Consider the following 19,966-nt stretch of genomic DNA (forward strand, 5'->3'; position numbering starts at 1 on the left):
TAACCAACTGTATCTTTGATGAGGTACAAGTTACAGTTGACCTTGAATCTTGGTCTTTTCTGGGACCTTGATCTGTGCAGAAGCTGAACTTGAGGGAGGCCTTTGAGAGGTTAGCCCTGCCAACTTGGTGTTATAGAAAACATGACATGACCATGAGTTTTTTTTTACACATACTGGCATGATGGTTGAAATATAAATCACTGGTCATAGTTATAATGTTGCACAGTGTGCTCTAAGTGGTCCAGTATGCTGTGGCGCACCTGGACTTCCTACCAGTTGCCAGTACCCTCTCCTGTCCTGTCCTCCTGACCTTTCATGGGCGTAACATAATGCTCACTCGTCTGTTTTTGCAGAGAATGACATCAAGTAAACACAAACTATCCAGTCTCTACAGAGGTTCTTTGTTTTTGTGACACACCTAAGTATATTTTTTAGGACGTTTTTGTTGTGAAAATCAGCATTATGTGTCCTGGTATCTTTTATTAACTGTAGAAATTTAGAACAACAATACACATGCCAACATGTGGATAAGGGAAGTGCGGCACTTATTATTTTCTATTTTTAGCACTGGTTGCACAGGTTCAATTTTTCAATTTTAGACTGAGATGAATTCAAAGAAAAAACATGGATTAATCTAATCCAGAAACATATTTATACAGATTACCAAATCTGTATCAGCAGTTTGAAAAATTTGATGTTTCAGTTCGACAAGGGACTTTAGATCATGGTAGGGGTCATGTAAAGTTACCTACGGGAAGTTATGCCTTGAAGTTGGTTGGACTCAAACAGTATGCATTTCATAGCAAGAAAACCGGTGATAATAGAATCATAAAAAACAGGCATTGCTGGTTCAGAGGTCAGCTTTTGGTTTGTTGTCAGTCACAACAGAATCCTGGCCTGCATTTGCTTCATTCTCCTTTACTAATGAACTGTTAACACAGAAACACTATCCCCCATCAGTCATCAAGACGTCGACAGTACAATGAGAGTTTATTTGTATATTTCAAGTGTCTCTGCCTTTGTGGTTACATTTTTAATGTGTACAAAACATCAGAACAAAAATAAAAGAAGAAAAATACACAGAACATATATATTTTATGTTTACAAAAGTGGTTATGGGGATGATACATGTTGAACAACCAATAAACTTGGTACCTTGGTAAATTGCTATTAATAACCAGAGCCCATGGTTATTGCCATCATTACAGTTCATATGTGCATCCTAAATGGGATATGTAGAACAGTTGCCAGCAAATGGCTCCTGTGTGAATGAATATTTGTATTGATATTGCTTTGCATTGGCAACTACAGTACATCAAGCAAGATTGAGGAGTAAAAGTAAAATCAATAGATTAAGATAAATCATTATTCTTTTTCACACTTTTCCCATGACATGTTTCTTGGTATTTTTTTCTGGCTTGATCAATATTATGTAACATTTCGGTGCAAAAATGCTTATCAATAATCCAAATGCTGAAGATAAAATTGCAAAAATCTGAACAGCTACTATGAACTTCCCAGGAGAGCTGACATACGCTGGGATAAAGGTGATCCAGACAGCACAGAATATCAGCATGCTGAATGTGATAAATTTAGCTTCATTAAAGTTATCAGGCAACTTTCTTGCTAGAAAAGCCAGGGCCAGACATATTATTGCAAGGATCCCGATGTACCCAAGCACAGTGTAAAACGGAGCCTCAGAGCCTGTGTTGCACTCTAAAACAATCTTTGTGTTGCTGTATCTGAAAACCATGTCTGGGAAAGGGGGGTTTAACTTCAGCCACAACACACATATACCTATCTGAATCAAAGTGCAGGAGCAAACTATTATCCTCTGCTGTGCAGGTCCAAACTTTGCTGCAGCTTTCTTGCCAGGGATTGTGGCCTTGAAAGCTGTGACTACAACTATAGTTTTTCCCAAGACACAGGAAATACAAAGTGCAAACGTGACACCAAATGCTGTGTGGCGCAGCATGCACGTCCAGACTGTGGGTCTGCCCATGAAAGTGAGGGGACAGAGGAAACACAAAAAAAGAGGAAAACAACAGGAAACAGCTGAGCTCAGAGTTGCTGGCCTTTATGACAGGAGTTTCTCTGTAGCAGATGAAGACAATCATTGTGACCAAAGACAGTGAAGCCCCTATTAGGGATACCACTGTGAGAGCGATTCCCATCGACTCAACGTACGTCAGGAACTCAATTGTTTTAGGAATGCACTCATCTTTTCTCTCGTTGGACCAGTATTCCAGAGGACAGGGAGTGCAGTCAGCTGCACCTGTTGAACATCAACAGAGAAATTCAGCTGTGTGTGGATTTAAGATGCAAGATACACATTTTATACGGAGAGATTAAATAAGGATTAGACATATCAAAATAATAATTTAAACATGAGGAATATGCAAATTCTTCATTATTGCTATGATACTGAATAATGGGTAATACTTTACAATAATGGTACCATTTCTTTGTAGTGAATTAATGCTTAGTTCATGTTGAAGTAATGCATGACTCATAATGAATTTCTGTGTGAATTAATAAGGGTTGCACTATTGTTTAATTTTGATCAACATGAAGTAATGGTCATGTCACTATGCTTCTATGTAATTACAAAGTGTTTGATAAATCATGAGTTAAGGTATGTTAATTAACAGTTATTTCATACATCAATTATGACCAAATTTGCACAAGATTTTGTTGGGACCATACATGTAAATAGCATCTTAAAATATATTTTAAAGCTTCATTTTTTGAAAACAGGCTCAATAATGGGTGTTGAGTTTTTTTTTTCTTAAAAATACGAAGCTTTAAAATTTCATCTGAGACGCTATTTACATTTATGGTTGTATGTTGCTTGTATGTCCAGCCCATTTGGTCACACATGAATTAATGTATGAAGTAACTGTTAATTAACATACCTTAACTAATTATGTATAAACATGTTTTCATTACATAGAGGCATAGTAACATGATCATTAGTTCATGGTGAACAACAGGAATTAATAGTGCACTTGAATTCATATAAAAATTCATCATGGGTCATGCATTTCTTCAATATGAATTAAGCATTAGTTCACAAAAAAATTATACCATTATTGTAAAGTGTTAACGAATAATGTTAATTGTGGCGTACATGCTTTTCTTACCTGTTGTGTTAGCGATTGATCCATCAGCACATGTAATACAGTCAAAGCAGCAAGTCGGTTTTCCCTTTATTTGAGCTTTTCTTGTCCCAAGTGGACAAACAGTAGAACATATCGATACAGGAATCTGGGGAAACAAAAGGAAAAAAAAAAGAGATTAGAGGATGTTTTGTACTAATGGAACAACGGTGAAACTTACTGCTTGAAAAAAGTATATAAAATGACCGTTTCCCCTGTCCGCCACACAATGTCTTCATCCTTGATGCTGATTTTGTAATCACCATTAGCAGCAGAAACAAAATGACCCACTGTGACATGTTGCACCTGACTGTCTCTCCACTGCCAGTTGATAATATCATAAGAAGCAGGAGGGTCACCATTGGCATCAAAAAAACACATCATCCCCAAACTGGTTCCTGAAATTCACCCTTTGGAGGTGATCAGTGACCTGAGCAAATAAATACATTCTTTTTAATGTTCATTTACCAAGATCCAGCAAAAAAAAAGACTTTCCTGTTTGTTATCAGACAGTAACAGTGGTGTAATAATTAACTGGCACTGTTTCTCACCTCTTTTGGCTTAATTTCTGATAAATTCAAACATGGTTTCATTACTTTTCCTCCAGCTGGTTGGCAGAAAACCAGCTGATGTAGGGCGTGAGCGATGGCATAAACTGCGTTGTAGACATTATAAGTCACTCTGAGCTCTGTGACATTGAAGAACACATCCTGTGAATTCATTAATGTCTCATTTCCAGTGCATACTTCATGCACTGCCTTAGTGCCTGTGTGCTCCCCAGGTGGATCAGGTGTGCAGCCCACCATCATCTCCCAGAAATCTCTTACAAAGGCTGCACTTGGATCAGCATAGGGGCTGATGCTTGTAAGAAAAGGTTTGAGTTTTGGAATAGCCATCTTCTGCACCACAAACCCTAGGGCTCCACCAAAAGCTGGGTACATTTCAGGTGTGGAGAGTAGAGAAGCTGTTATCCAGGCTTCGCTGGCAATCCACTGAATCCCTGTGATGTTCTGCTTCACCACCTCTTGCATCAGAGGGTAAAAGTCACCCTCTTCAACAAAAGCAAGGATGACCTTTGCAGTTGACTGCTTGATCGTTTCGACAATATGCAGAATTTTATCTCTTGTGTAGGTACGTGTTATTGTCATGACAAATGCCATGCAAACTCCATGCTTTTTAACCTCTGCTGTAAAAGCCTTGACCCCATTCTGTCCATATTCATTGTCTGACTGTATTGCTCCAATCCACTGCCAGCCAAAACGTCTAACCAGTGCTGCCAAAGCTTTCGCCTGGAAGTAGTCACTGGGAATTGTCCGAAAAAATGACGGATATTTTGCTCTATCACTCAGGCAGGCACATGTTGAGAAATAACTCACCTATAAGAATTCAAATATAAGAAAAAGAAGTAAACCCTCCAAACAACCGGAAAAAAACAATGTCACAAAGCACTGATGCCACAAACATTTCCTTTAATATCTAACTGACTTTACGCTGGCTTTGTTCTTTTCTCTGTGTGTGGATCTGGATTTCTCTATCTAAGAAACTTAAGTGTTTCATGACTTAAAGACATCAATGCTTATAACATATTTGTTATCTCAAACTGTCTTCTCATGCCACTAATTTAATTCAACGCATGTACAATTCAATTTCAATGTGGTGAAAGTACTCAGCTGAAATCCTGATGCTCACTTAGTTGACTCTGTGCTGCTCAAACTACTGCTGACCAGATTCTCCTATCTTTATACGTCACAGTTAACTTTTTCTGGGAACTTTAACAAATACGAGGTTTCTACTCAGAGTAGGAAAAGACAAGTAATGTTTAAAAATCCAGAAACAAAAATACCTTAAATTGAAAAAACAAGCATCTCAGAATATTCACTGCAAAACCATCATATAAGACACAACATAATGCAATAAACACCTCGTTAAATCTCTTACTATTGGCACTTGAAATGGTCCGAGAGCTCCAGCCACAGCTGAGGACTGAGACGATCCTGCCTCTGCTATAAGGGCACATATTGCTGGGGGACAAGTTGAAGTCTCCTCAGGTCTGCTTGCCAGTGTCAGTGCAGCACGCAGAGTATTTGTAGGAGATGCACATGAGTCAAAGATCCCATAGCCAAGAGTTATGTTTGTCAGGAGAGCAGGATCTTTGTTGATTTCTTCAATTGTATATATCATCACATGGATCCACCGATAAGCACGGAGGTCAAATCTAAGCAAGGTTTGTGTGATTTAAAAGAGGATGTAAAACAACAGAGTAGCATCTTTACTTGTTAAAACAGTTATAAAATACAAGCACAAGAGTATGTATGACAGATATAAAAGTCAGATGCATTAAATCTTACCCAACACATTTCACTACAGGTGGCTTGCTCCTGAATGTCGAAGTTCTCCTTATCTCTTTTTCATAAACTGGGAAAATCCCTCCGATCATTAAATCTCCCTGTTTGAACAAACTAGGCATTTCAAACCTACCTAACAGTTCACAACCAGAAACAGTATTCAAACAGAGGACAAAGAGTAATAAGGTAACGACTTTCTGCAGCTCATGCATGTTTGCTAAGCATATTAAAGAAGAGAGGACACAGCTCTTATATGAACTGTGTTGGATGCAGGTTGACATGATCTCTATGTAAAAGGTTGACTTGTTTCCCACAGGACAGTTCTAGCTTACATCATCAAAAGAGGAGTGCACACAGCCATGCTGTACAGTTTAATAACCATACCTAAATATGAAAAGTAAAGCTTATTACAAAATACAGTTCACATTACAAATATAGTTTATTATCAGTCATTTTATTTTTGTCAAAATAAAGGAATAGAGAAAAATATAAAATTATTATTAAATATAATCATCATAATGATATATATATTTTTTAAGTTTTTGATTCAGCTGCAGGAACTAATGTAGCATTCTTTGAGTGCTGAAAAAGCATACAACATCACTGGGACTTTTAATGTGTGTATCTTCCATCTCAGATGTTTGGAATACTTCTAAGTCACATTAATTCAGTAGATGATCTGTGCTGTAACATGATCCAAAGAATTGTTGCATGATGCAATTGAATCATAAAGATAAGTGTAAAGCAAAATTGCATGTGTCATATGTTGATATGAATAGAATTTGATGGTTTGCGAATCATTTCAAGCCTATCTGTTTAGAAATAGTGCAAAGACAACAATTTTGAAACTGAACAATATGACTTTTTGGAGAAATATATGCTCATTTTAAGTTTCATGCCAGCAGTACGTTTCAAAAAAGTTGGGACAGCGGCATGTATATAATTGTGTTGCATCACCTCTTCTTTTAACAACACTCTGTTTACATGTGGGAACTCTGGAGACCTCCAAGAATCGCCAGCTCCTCCAAGAATCGCCACCTTAACGTGGTGGAGGGGTTTGTGTGTCCCGGTGAACCCGGGAGCTGTGTTGTCGGGGGCATCCGCCCCTGGTAGGGTCTCCCAAGGCAAATTGGTCCCGGGGGAGGGGCCAGACTAAGAGCGATTAAAAAAACCCTTCATGAAACGGCAATTTACTCACAAGCCCCCGGCTGAGTGCCTCGATATTGGAGTTTTCCCCGGGGGGCGAGAGGGTCACCTCCCTGCGACTTAAGGTTGCGGGGAGGAAGGCTCTGACTGTTGTTTGTGCATATGCACCAAATGGCAGTTCGGAGTACCCGGCCTTCTTGGAGTCTCTGGATGGGGTTCTGGAAGGGATCCCGGATGGGGACTCCATTGTTCTCCTGGGGGACCTCAACGCCCACGTGGGCGATGACGGAGACACCTGGAGAGGGGTGATTGGGAGGAACGGCCTGCCCGATCTGAACCCGAGTGGTGTTCTGTTGTTGGACTTCTGTGCTAGGCATGGACTGTCCATAACGAACACCATGTTCGATCATAGGGTGGTTCACAAGTGTACCTGGTACCAGACCACCCGAGGCCAAAGATCGATGATCGACTTTGTAGTCGTATCATCGGATCTGCGGCCGCATGTTTTGGACACTCGGGTGAAGAGAGGTGCAGAGCTGTCAACTGATCACCACCTGGTGGTGAGTTGGATTAGATGGCGGGGGAGGCTGCCTGACAGACCTGGTAAACCCAAATGAATAGTGCGGGTGAACTGGGAACGTCTGGCGGAGACCCCTGTCCGGGAGGTCTTCAACATTGCACCACATGGGCAAAACTCCAACACTGCCTAATAATAACAAGATATGCAAATGATGAGCTAATACAATACAATTTTAAAGTGTATCTTACAGAAAAGCTGTAATAAATGTAACCTAGGAAAGAGTTACCTGCAATGATGTTTCAACTGCTGTACCTGGGCGGTGCCTCTAGTACTTGGTAACAGTATATAAACCAGCTGTATCCAGAAATATGACCACTCTGTGTTTAGCTGTTGAAATATTGAACACAGCTTAGCGGGAGATATCTCTCCAACCTGAGCCAGCTATGACTGTGCTGTCTTTACTTTTTTTACTGTCTCTGTTTAGGGCTAACTCATTCTCTGCTTCTGCTGCTGTGGATGACTGTGTTTTCTTGGGGGAAGAGGGAAATAACAGTTTGTATGAAGATGGAGATGTAGTTATAGGAGGGTTGTTTCCTTTACACTACAGCTCTGTGTCCTCTCTTCCAACTTATAAAACAAAGCCGACACCGACCATGTATAAATAGTAAGTTTCTATATGAATGTATTTGATAGTAGTTTGCTAAAATAGCAAGCCATTGATGTAATTGTTCTGTATTGGTGTTATGTCATTTTCATATATTATTGTGTTGTGTCATGAACTGCTCTTCAATCCTACACAGTTTCAGCTCTCGTGCCTTGCGCTGGATGCAGACCATGACTTTTGCAATCCAAGAGATAAATAAGCGCAGTGACCTTCTGCCACAGCTCAAACTGGGATTCCACATCCGCGACAGCTGCGATGACATACCTGTGTCTTTAAGAGCATCTCTACTGCTTGTGAACGGCCAGCCAGAAAGAAGTTCCAGAGCTGAGAGTGTGAAAGGAGACAATGAAACCGAAAAAAAAGATGGTTTTAATTCAGGCTGTTCTGCAGTACAAACGACTGTATCCTCAGTAATCATAGGAGATGCTGCCTCTGGAGTGTCAATGGCACTGCTAAGAACCCTGGGTTCTTTCCATATCCCACTGGTGAGACTGTATGATTTATTTGAGTATTTTAGTTGAGATGATATTAAGGACATGTTCCAGCAGTGTCATTGTATCAGTTCTTTTGGAAACATTGATGTCCAGTGAAAAAAGCCTCAATTCTGATTTATTAAATCTATTTTATCATACATTTTCCAGGTAATCCAAAGTGGTTTTAACTGTTTATTCAACTTTAGAAGTGGGAATTTCCTCCCACTCAAAGTTTTTATGATGCTTTATTTTCTAAATTCAAATTGCTATATTTTTTTAGATGAGGAAGTGTTCTGCTTATGATGTAAAAAACAGACAAATTACAATTTTAGATATTATTGAATCATCACAAATGTGTGTATTTTTAACTCAATGATATCTTTTTTTAAGCTGGGTTAGACTATAAGTCACCAAAGTCCCTAAATACACTCTTGACATCATGTTCAGACTTTAGCTTTGTTCTGTGAAACTGATGCCTAAATTTCTGCCTTTTCATGAAGCCACAGTGTGCTGAAAGTTAACTAATGTTTGCTTTAACTAGGTGAGCTATTTTGCATCCTGCAGCTGTCTGAGTAATCAAAAGGAGTTCCCCACATTCATGCGCACAATGCCTAGTGACGCCTTCCAGATTAGAGCGCTGGCCCGGCTGGTTAGCTATTTTGGCTGGACGTGGGTGGGAGTCATTGGCGTAGAGTCTGATTACGCTCGCTTTGCCATTGAGCTCTTTCTGCAGGAGTCGGTGCAGTACGGTGTGTGTGCTGCCTACACTCACTTTTACCCCGTAACACTGAATCAGCAGGCTCTAGATGAGCTTCTGGATATTATTCAGGTAACTTTGAGTCATGACGTAATCTTCATGCTGAGACCTGATAGAGAAAATAACATGAAGAACGGCAATGAAATGAGGCTTGAGTTTGCTGTGTTGCTGTGTGATACTGAATAAAGAAAAGGCATAAAGTGTAGATGGGGCAACACTACATTTTGGGGCCTCAAACAATGCACTCAAGTTAATTCATGTAAATTTTTTCTTTGCAATGGTATTATCCTTACAATGACCATATCCAATTTCTGTGTTGACAATAATCTTGCATAGAAATTAGAAATGTGATCCAAATTTTAAATTGTTTTTGCTCCAGTCCTACTTCAGCATTTATATCTCTCAACACGGACAACAAAAAAAAGTCCCTGTGCATGTGGCCTTTTATATACTGATTCAGTAATGATGCACAAAAGTATGATCTCTTCAATAACAGGAGCTTAAATATGAATCATATTTCATGTAAAGTGAGGGAGGTCCAGCACACCATAACTTTATTACAGCTCTAAACTTGTGTAAGGTTAATTAAATATTGAATATACCCCTGTTCTCACTGTGTAGATGGCATCTTCAAAGGTCATCATTAACTTTTCTGGTGAGTCCGAGCTGCAGGGGATTCTGGCAGAGATACGACGTCGGAATGTAACCGGGCTGCAGTGGATCGCTAGTGAAGCTTGGGCTACTGCCAAATCACTCTGGGCAAAGTTTGGAGATCTCCTGACAGGAACTCTGGGGTTCGCCATCCGGAGAGCTGATGTGATTCCAGAACTGAAAGAGCACCTAACTAATCTCAAACCATCGAGTATTCATAAATCAGCTTTTTTAGCAGAGTTTTGGGAAGAGCTGTTTCACTGCCGCCTGAATGAGTCAGTGAACAGCCACTCTCACAAGGGTGATAACTACTTCGACAGGTTGCCATGTAAAGGGACGGAGGATTTGAATGATGTTTATTCTCCTTACTCTGATGTGACACAGCTTAGAGTGTCCTATAATGTCTACAAGGCGGTGTATCTTGTGGCCCATGCTTTGCATGATATGAGTAACTGCAAAGCTGGCCTGGGGCCTTTCCTCAATGACACCTGTGCAGACCCAAAGAACTTCAAACCTTGGCAGGTGAGACAAACTGTCAGAAATTATTTTTAAGTAAATAATAAATAGATGCTCCAAATTTTGTGTTAAGATAACATATTTTCTCTCCCCCATCAGCTGATCTACTATATGAAACGTGCAAAATTTTCTGCACTGGGAGAGAAAATCAATTTCGATCAAAATGGAGACCCCATTGCTTCTTATGATCTCATAAACTGGCAGAAGAATCCAGACGGCTCACTTTATTTGGTAAAAGTTGGTTTCTATGACGCCTCCTCGCCTGCTGGACGCAGCCTGGTCATAAAGGACTCAGTGATTCAGTGGCCTGTTGGGAAGCAGGTGTGTTCTCTGAAAATGGGCTTGAGACCGTGTTCACCTCTTAGATTGCTGTATGTACTTTTAATCAACACATCAATTAATTTAATGCTATCAGTGAGCAGTATACTTCACTGTTAAAATACAGACAGAGAAAAATGTTAACAAAGTGACGTTCATTTAAATTAAATATGATGTTTTCTGGAATAAAACCCAATAATAGCCAAATACTGTGATGGGAAAATGTGTAGAATTTTAACAATGTCGACAGAAGTTTGTCATAGAGTCAGAGAAAAACATGTTTTTCTGTTTTTTCAAATGTCTAAATGAAAGTTATGTTTCATTTGGAGCATAGCCCAGAGCTCAGAAAACAAGTCAAAGTTGAAAACAGAACAGAATTGGACTTTATCAACAACATTTATTTTTGTATCCAAAATGTTTTCTTTCTTAAATTCAGAACTTTTGCTTCTGATTTCAAATATTCTTGAAATTGAAACTAAAATGTTTTTTTTTTTCAAGATAGCAACTTAAAAATCTTGTAATTATGTTAACTAGAGTTATTAAGTTAATGAAGATGGACTACTCTAACTATGGTGACTTGAGCATTAGTGTTTACTTGGGGTTCTGATAATGCAGTAAATTTAACTTGAAGCCCTAAAAAGACATGCAACAATATTTATTTTACTATGTTAACTATGAGAGCTTGACTGAACTTGTATCCTTGAGTTGCAAAAGCACAAAACACACAAGGCTCTTACATATTGCCATTTCAAGGCTGGATACTTACACCCCTGTTAAACCTCGCAGGCAAAGTTTGACAAATGTATTTACCAGGTGTAATTGTGGGACAAACTCCCATGCAGTCCGTTTCTGATCTTTCAGTGGTGGTAATAACAAAGTTTTTCAAAGGTAACAGGAAAAATAAGTCAAGATCATGAGAAAACGACTGAAACTAGCTTGTTATCATGGGAAACAAGGTATAAAAAAAAAAGTAGGTATGCTTGTTCAATTGGGGCTTCTATGAACAACTGCCTCAAATAACTGCCTTCACACAGCAATTTCTCTTGTGTAATAATTCACAAATATGTATTTATCTTTTGTTAGAACACACATTTTTTGAAGATCTTTCTGATTTTGGTTTGCATACTTTCAGTGTTTATTCTTAAAAAGAGATGTCTTGGACCAGTATAACATAGCTAAGCAGAGACAGAAGTCCTTTACGTAACTATGATTGAAATCAGTGTCTTGTTGAGTGGCTGAACTTTGCCTCTCAGGCTTCCCGGTCTGTATGCAGTGACAGCTGTCCTCCAGGCTTCCGCATCGCCAGGAGAAAAGGGGAACCCATCTGCTGTTTTGACTGTGTCCCTTGTACTGAGGGAGAAATTAGTAACAAGACTGGTGTGTTTAGCTCTTTCTTTCAAGTGCTATCCAAACATCACTTTTGCTGCTTGTATCTAAAGCTATCTTCTTGATGCTAAAAGATTCTCTTGTCCATCTTCAGATTCTTTGGAATGCTTACGCTGCTCAGAGGAATCTTGGCCCAATAACCTCAGAGATCACTGCATCCCAAAGGCTATTGAGTTCCTGTCTTACCATGAGGTGATGGGTATTGTGTTGTGTGTAATTTCTGTCCTCGGAGCTTGTACTTCCCTCTCAATCCTTGCCATATTCCTTACGTACAAAGACACACCACTGGTTCGGGCCAACAACATGGAGCTGAGCTTCCTTCTCCTGGTGTTTCTTGCTGTCTGTTTTCTTGTTGGCCTTCTGTTCATTGGTGAGCCCTCAGACTGGCTCTGCCGCATCAGATACCCAGCATTTGGGATCAGTTTTGCTCTCTGCATTTCCTGCCTGCTGGCCAAGACTTTAGTGGTCCTAATGGCTTTCAGGTCCACACTGCCAGGAAATAATGTCATGAAGTGGTTTGGACCTGACCAGCAGAGAGCAAGTGTGCTTTTAGGGACATGTATTCAGGTAGAGCCATTTATCCACATGTCAGAGATTACATTCTCAACTGTGCTATAATAAAAAAATATTGTGTTTTTTCCCTTCTCTCAGGTACTAATCTGTCTTATCTGGATGCTCACATATCCACCTTATGCCAACAACAACACAAATTACCACAGTGCTATCATCATTATGGAGTGTGCTGCTGGCTCAGAGGTTGGCTTCTGGTGCGTTCTTGGATACATCGGCTTCCTGGCCTGCATGTGTTTCCTAATGGCCTTTTTGGCACGAAAGCTGCCTGATAATTTCAATGAGGCAAAGTTCATCACCTTCAGCATGCTGATATTCTTTGCAGTGTGGATTACTTTTATTCCAGTTTATGTAAGCACAGCAGGAAAATACACTGAAGCCATCCATATTTTCGCTATTTTAGCCTCAGCTTTTGCTCTCCTATTCTGTATTTTTGCTCCAAAGTGCTACATTATTATTCTGAAACCAGAAAAAAACAGCAAGAAAAACATGATGCAAAGATGAAAATGACAGTACATTACATTCATAGAGTAACAGTATCATGTATAAGAGCTTTTAATGTAATGATCTTAATGTAGTATTTACTAGACTTGAGAATAAAAAAACTAATCTGAATTAGTTGTTTATAACATTTCTTTCAATGACTGCATTGCTGTATTAAGCACTTGATTTCAATTGGTCAATCCCCCTCAGCAACAGGCTGTCATTTCTTAATAGCACCCTATTTCTGTGTAGAACACCCCAATGCAAAGGATGCTGCTCATTCACAGACTCTGGCAGACTAAGGGCCTGTGCCCACTAATGGCGTTTTTGCTGCTGGCAGTGCCAGCTACGTCAACTGCAGAGCGCTGTCCCAAGGAACTTCAGTTTATCTTAGTAGCGACACTGAAATCTGTTTTAAAAGGCTCCGTATGTTTCATGTTTGCCTAAATTCAATGGAATTTTACAAATGTATAGATATAGTGTTGTAGCTTTAACAGCAGCTCTAGGCAAAACAAGTGTGGCCAGTTTTAGCTAGCCACTCTGTATGGTCCCCCTCCATTGTTGTCAACAAAGTTTATCTGAAGTCCAGCACTTTCTTGGCTCTGATTGGTAGGTCATGTGGAAGTGACTTTGAACACAGTTGTGCTCCAAAAATTAAACAATCCTTTACTGTGGGGGTTTTGAAGGGGGCCAGCACTACAAAAACTGCCATCAGTGTACACAGGCCCTAACGTGAACCATATCAATCAGTTGAAAGAAGGTGTCACATAATCTGACGAGGTCAAAGCAGAAAAACTTTGTCAGCTTTATTTTATCATCAATGGAAATGTTCAGTTTAATGTGAATAGCAACAACTAAGTTAGCTCATTTATGAAATGTTTCATCTTATCTGAGTAATAACAGAAATACTTCATTAAACCTGGGGGCAATTCAAGTTGTCAGGTTTCAGTCTATTGCCATGTTACACTTTAGCATGTGGATCAAGGGAACTCACATCAAGTCACAATCCTTCTGAGTGTGGGGTGAGTAAAGGTGATGCTGTCGCCCAACATAACAGCTGTCCAGCTAAGTAGCTCATTTTAGAGAGCTAGAGTTACTGTCTGAGCAGTGAGTGTTATGGATATATGGTTGTAGCCCCAACACTTACTGACCTTACCTTTCCAAATTAAATGAATAGTCAAATATGCACATATTTGTTTTCCACATCTATGTGTTTGAAACCAAGTAAAAACACAACTTTTTTGTTCCATTTTCTTCTTCTACTTCAACTTCTGCTTCATATCCAAATGACACAAAACATTTTTTTAAAAAGTATAGTTTTATATTTTTTTATTGAGACCTTGGATACATTGCAATAATTGGATGTTATAAAGAATCACAACACATGACACAACATAATTTAAATTTGTTTTGAGGACTGTGGCCTCTGTACATGGGTCACGCCCTAAAACAGCTAGGCCAACTGGCACACCATAACATCCATAGTTTTGACATGAAGTACATCAGGAGCATTAACGTAATTCATAAAAAAAATAAAACCTAAATTAAATTAAATTGCTGTTGAAGCGTGTTTTTGTTTTATAAAATAAATCTTTCCTTGCACATATGCTATGGTTCAACTTTACACTGTGGGAAAATTCAAAATAACAGTAGAATCTTCTTGACATGGTCTCATATTTTTTTAATTTTTACAGTTTTCCCATGACATGTTTCTTGGTATTTTTTTCTGGCTTGATCAATATTATGTAACATTTTGGTGCAAAAATGCTTATCAATAATCCAAATGCTGAAGATAAAATGGCAAATATCTCAACAGCTACAGTGAACTTCCCAGGAGAGCTGACATACGCTGGGATAAAGGTGATCCAGACAGCACAGAATATCAGCATGCTGAATGTGATAAATTTAGCTTCATTAAAGTTATCAGGCAACTTTCTTGCTAGAAAAGCCAGGGCCAGACATATTATTGCAAGGATCCCAATGTAACCCAGTACTGCATAAAAAGCAGCCTCAGAGCCTGTGTTGCACTCTAGAACAATCTTTGTGTTGCTGTATCTGAAAACCATGTCTGAGAAAGGGGGGTTCAATTTCAGCCACAACACACATATAACTATCTGAATCAAAGTGCAGGAGCAAACTATTATCCTCTGCTGTGCAGGCCCAAACTTTGCTGCGGCTTTCTTGCCAGGGATTGTAGCCTTGAAAGCTGTGACTACAACTATAGTTTTTTCCAAGACACAGGAAATACAAAGTGCAAACGTGACACCAAATGCTGTGTGGCGCAGCATGCACGTCCAGACTGTGGGTCTGCCCATGAAAGTGAGGGGACAGAGGAAACACAAAAAAAGAGAAAACAGCAGGAAACAGCTGAGCTCAGAGTTGCTGGCCTTTATGACAGGAGTTTCTCTGTAGCAGATGAAGACAATCATTGTGACCAAAGACAGTAAAGCCCCTATTAGGGATACCACTGTGAGAGCGATTCCCATCGGCTCAACGTACGTCAGGAACTCAACTGTTTTAGGAATGCACTCATATTTTCCCTCATTGGACCAGTATTCCCGAGGACAGGGAGTGCAGTCAGCTGCACCTGTTGAACATCAACAGAGAAATTCAGTGCTGTGACTCAATGTTTTCAAAATGTAAACAATATCCCTCCAAATTCAAAGTCAGAAAACACATAACTGATATAGCAATTATGAAATTTGAGGGCACTTCTTTGACACATTCACCCACACCGTCACACCAACACTGGATCCTGAAAGCTGATTTCTATAGCATACACATGCTTTTCATACCTGTTGAATTGGCTATAGTTCCATCAGCACACGGAATACAGTCAAAACAGCAGGCTGGTTTTCCCTTTATTTGAGCTTTTCTTGTTCCTTTTGGACAAATATTAGAGCACACAGATTTTGGAACCTGGAAAAAGTTCAAATAATGTGATGATTGAACAGCAATATTCATTTGCAACTGCACAAACTCAGAAACACACTAACAACTCACAGATCAGTTGCATTAAAAAAAGCTTTGCTTTTTACCATTTCTCCTGTCCGCCACACAATGTCTTCATCCTTGATGCTGAGCTTATAATCACCATTAGCAGCAGAAACAAAATGACCCACTGTGACATGTTGCACCTGACCATCTTTCAGCTGCCAGTTGATAAGATCATAAGAAGCAGGAGGGTCACCATTGGCATCAAAAAACACATCATCCCCAAACTGGTTCCTGAAATTCACCCTTCTTAGGTGATCAGTGACCTGAGCAAAGGAATACATTATTTATTATTGTTCATATGTATAAGATATATCCAAGGGAAACTGTACTGATTATTTTCAGGCTGTTGGAGAAGTGGCAGATTTCAATAGCATGACTTCTCACCTTTTTGGGCTGAATTTCTGATAAATTCAAACATGGTTTCATTACTTTTCCTCCAGCTGGTTGGCAGAAAACCAGCTGATGAAGGGCGTGAGCGATGGCATAAACTGCGTTGTAGACATTATAAGTCACTCTGAGCTCTGTGACATTGAAGAACACATCCTGTGAATTCATTAATGTCTCATTTCCAGTGCATACTTCATGCACTGCCTTAGTGCCTGTGTGCTCCCCAAGTGGATCAGGTGTGCAGCCCACCATCATCTCCCAGAAATCTTTTACAAAGGCTGCACTTGGATCAGCATAGGGGCTGATGCTTGTAAGAAAAGGTTTGAGTTTTGGAATAGCCATCTTCTGCACCACGAACCCTAAGACTCCACTAAAAGCTGGGTACATTTCAGGTGTGGAGATTCGAGGTGCTGTTATCCAGCCCTCGCTGGCAATCCACTGAATCCCTGTGATGTTCTGTTTTACCACCTCTTGCATCAGAGGGTAAAAGTCACTCTCTGAAATAAAAGCAAGGATGACCTTGACAGTTGACTGCTTTATAATTTCAACAACATCCAAAATCTTATCCATAGGGTACGTTCGTAGAATTGTCCCTACAAATGCAATGCAGATCCCATGTTTCTTAACCTCCTCAGTAAAAGCCTGGATCCCATTCCTCCCATATTCAGTGTCTGACTGTATTGCTCCAATCCACTGCCAGCCAAAACGTCTAACCAGTGCTGCCAAAGCTTTCGCCTGGAAGTAGTCGCTGGGAATTGTCCGAAAAAATGTAGGATATTTGGTTTTGTCACTCAGGCAGGCACATGTTGAGAAGTAACTCACCTATAAGAATTCAAATATAAGAAAAAGAAGTAAACCCTCCAAACAACCGGAAAAAAACAATCTCACAAAGCACTGATGCCACAAACATTTCCTTTAATATCTAACTGGCTTCATGCTGGCTTTGTTCTTTTCTCTGTGTGTGGATCTGGATTTCTCCATCTAAGAAACTTAAGTATTTCATGACTTAAAGACATCAATGCTTATAACATATTTGTTATCTCAAACTGTCTTCTCATGCCACTAATTCAATTTCAATGTGGTGAAAGTACTCAGCTGAAATCCTGATGCTCACTTAGTTGACTCTGTGCTGCTCAAACTACTGCTGACCAGATTCTCCTAACTTTATACGTCACAGTTTACCTTTTCTGGGAACTTTAACAAATATGAGGTTTCTACTCAGAGTAGGAAAAGACAAGTAATGTTTAAAAATCCAGAAACAAAAATACCTTAAATTGAAAAAACAAGCATCTCAGAATGTTCACTTCAAAACCATCATATAAGACACAACATAATGCAATAAACACCTCGTTAAATCTCTTACTATTGGCACTTGAAATGGTCCGAGAGCTCCAGCCACAGCTGAGGACTGAGACGATCCTGCCTCTGCTATAAGGGCACATATTGCTGGGGGACAAGTTGAAGTCTCCTCAGGTCTGCTTGCCAGTGTCAGTGCAGCACGCAGAGTATTTGTAGGAGATGCACATGAGTCAAAGATCCCATAGCCAAGAGTTATGTTTGGCAGGAGAGCAGGATCTTTGTTGATTTCTTCAATTGTATATATCATCACATGGATCCACCGATAAGCACGGAGGTCAAATCTAAGCAAGGTTTGTGTGATTAAAAGAGGATGTAAAACAACAGAGTAGCATCTTTACTTGTTAAAACAGTTATAAAATACAAGTACAAGAGTATGTATGACAGATATAAAAGTCAGATGCATTAAATCTTACCCAACACATTTCACTACAGGTGGCTTGCTCCTGAATGTCGAAGTTCTCCTTATCTCTTTTTCATAAACTGGGAAAATCCCTCCAATCATTAAATCTCCCTGTTTGAACAAACTAGGCATTTCAAACCTACCTAACAGTTCACAACCAGAAACAGTATTCAAACAGAGGACAAAGAGCAATAAGGTAACGGCTCTCTGCAGCTCATGCATGTTTGCTAAGCATATTAAAGAAGAGAGGACACAGCTCTTATATGAACTGTGTTGGATGCAGGTTGACATGATCTCTACGTAAAAGGTTGACTTGTTTCTCACAGGACAGTTCTAGCTTAGACCACCAAAAGAGGAGTGCACACAGCCATGCTGTACAGTTTAATAACCATACCTAAATATGAAAAGTAAAGCTTATTACAAAATACAGTTCACATTACAAATATAGTTTATTATCAGTCATTTTATTTTTGTCAAAATAAAGGAATACAGAAACATACAAAATTATTTTGGAAACATTTGTAGTCCAGTGAAAAAAGCCCCAATTCTGATTTTTTAAATCTATGTTATCATACATTTTCCAGGTAATCCAAAGTGGTTTTAACTGTTTATTCAACTTTAGAAGTGGGAATTTTCTTCCTACTCAAAGTTTTTAGGATGCTTTATTCTAAATTCAAATTCTTATATTTTTTTAGATGAGGAAGTGTTCTGCTTATGATGTAAAAAACAGACAAATGACAATCTTAGATATCTCAGTGATATCTTCCTTTTTTTAAGCTGGGTTAGACTATAAGTCACCAAAGTCCCTAAATACACTCTTGACATCATGTTCAGACTTAAGCTTTGTTCTGTGAAACTGATGCCTAAATTTCTGCCTTTTCATGAAGCCACAGTGTGCTGAAAGTTAACTAATGTTTGCTTTAACTAGGTGAGCTATTTTGCATCCTGCAGCTGTCTGAGTAATCAAAAGGAGTTCCCCACATTCATGCGCACAATGTTACACCTTGCAGGCAAAGTTTGACAAATGTATTTACCAGGTGTAATTGTGGGACAAACTCCCATACAGTCCGTTTCTGATCCTTCAGTGGTGGTAATAACAAAGTTTTTCAAAGGTAACAGGAAAAATAAGTCAAGATCATGAGAAAACGACTGAAACTAGCTTGTTATCATGGGAAACAAGGTATTAAAAAAAAAGTAGGGATGCTTGTTCAATTGGGGCTTCTATGAACAACTGCCTCAAATAACTGCCTTCACACAGCAATTTCTCTTGTGTAATAATTCACAAATATGTATTTATCTTTTGTGAGAACACACATTTTTTGAAGATCTTTCTGATTTTGGTTTGCATACTTTCAGTGTTTATCCTTAAAAAGAGATGTCTTGGACCAGTATAACATAGCTAAGCAGAGACAGAAGTCCTTTACGTAACTATGATTGAAATCAGTGTCTTGTTGAGTGGCTGAACTTTGCCTCTCAGGCTTCCCGGTCTGTATGCAGTGACAGCTGTCCTCCAGGCTTCCGCATCGCCAGGAGAAAAGGGGAACCCATCTGCTGTTTTGACTGTGTCCCTTGTACTGAGGGAGAAATTAGTAACAAGACTGGTGTGTTTAGCTCTTTCTTTCAAGTACTATCACTTTTGCTGCTTGTATCTAAAGCTATCTTCTTGATGCTAAAAGATTCTCTTGTCCATCTTCAGATTCTTTGGAATGCTTACGCTGCTCAGAGGACTCTTGGCCCAATAACCTCAGAGATCACTGCATCCCAAAGGCTATTGAGTTCCTGTCTTACCATGAGGTGATGGGTATTGTGTTGTGTGTAATTTCTGTCCTCGGAGCT

General features: G+C 39.4%; 3 protein-coding genes across 3 annotated transcripts; 1 reads left to right on the forward strand and 2 right to left on the reverse strand.

The window, feature by feature from the left end:
• Window positions 1-1,375: 1,375 nt before the first annotated feature.
• On the reverse strand, window positions 1,376-5,595 carry LOC117824838 (extracellular calcium-sensing receptor-like). Its single transcript, XM_034700311.1, is given in 8 exon segments — window positions 1,376-2,035; window positions 2,037-2,269; window positions 3,144-3,267; window positions 3,465-3,533; window positions 3,535-3,588; window positions 3,962-4,534; window positions 5,097-5,373; window positions 5,507-5,595. Coding segments are annotated over 8 exon segments (2,079 nt in total).
• A 2,212-nt stretch (window positions 5,596-7,807) lies between these two features.
• On the forward strand, window positions 7,808-13,008 carry LOC117825597 (extracellular calcium-sensing receptor-like). Its single transcript, XM_034701510.1, has 8 exons — window positions 7,808-7,833; window positions 7,970-8,318; window positions 8,848-9,135; window positions 9,685-10,236; window positions 10,330-10,551; window positions 11,802-11,925; window positions 12,029-12,501; window positions 12,586-13,008. The coding sequence occupies exons 1-8, from the start codon at window positions 7,823-7,825 to the stop codon at window positions 13,006-13,008; spliced, it is 2,442 nt and encodes an 813-aa protein (XP_034557401.1). The 5' UTR covers window positions 7,808-7,822.
• Window positions 13,009-14,624: 1,616 nt separating this feature from the next.
• Window positions 14,625-17,977, reverse strand: LOC117825426 (extracellular calcium-sensing receptor-like). Its single transcript, XM_034701270.1, has 5 exons — window positions 17,735-17,977; window positions 16,369-17,193; window positions 16,026-16,247; window positions 15,783-15,906; window positions 14,625-15,574 (listed from the first exon to the last, which is right to left on the reverse strand). Exons 1-5 carry the CDS (start codon window positions 17,975-17,977, stop codon window positions 14,676-14,678), a joined length of 2,313 nt encoding a protein of 770 aa, XP_034557161.1. The 3' UTR covers window positions 14,625-14,675.
• Window positions 17,978-19,966: the final 1,989 nt, after the last annotated feature.

The sequence above is a fragment of the Notolabrus celidotus genome, chromosome 14 (assembly GCF_009762535.1).
Source record: "Notolabrus celidotus isolate fNotCel1 chromosome 14, fNotCel1.pri, whole genome shotgun sequence".
In the NCBI taxonomy this organism is placed as follows: Eukaryota; Metazoa; Chordata; class Actinopteri; order Labriformes; family Labridae; genus Notolabrus; species Notolabrus celidotus.

Bases quoted from the DNA above. Each gene is read 5' to 3' on its own strand.
- LOC117825426 (XM_034701270.1), bottom strand. From the start codon at position 17,977: ATGATATATACAATTGAAGAAATCAACAAAGATCCTGCTCTCCTGCCA. The intron at 16,248-16,368 runs GTGAGAAGTCAT...TCCTTTGCTCAG, and splicing joins CAGAAATTCAGCCCAAAAAG to GTCACTGATCACCTAAGAAG. The intron at 15,575-15,782 runs GTATGAAAAGCA...GATGTTCAACAG, and splicing joins AACTATAGCCAATTCAACAG to GTGCAGCTGACTGCACTCCC.
- LOC117825597 (XM_034701510.1), top strand. The intron at 8,319-8,847 runs GTGAGACTGTAT...TGCTTTAACTAG, and splicing joins GTTCTTTCCATATCCCACTG to GTGAGCTATTTTGCATCCTG. The intron at 9,136-9,684 runs GTAACTTTGAGT...CTCACTGTGTAG, and splicing joins AGCTTCTGGATATTATTCAG to ATGGCATCTTCAAAGGTCAT.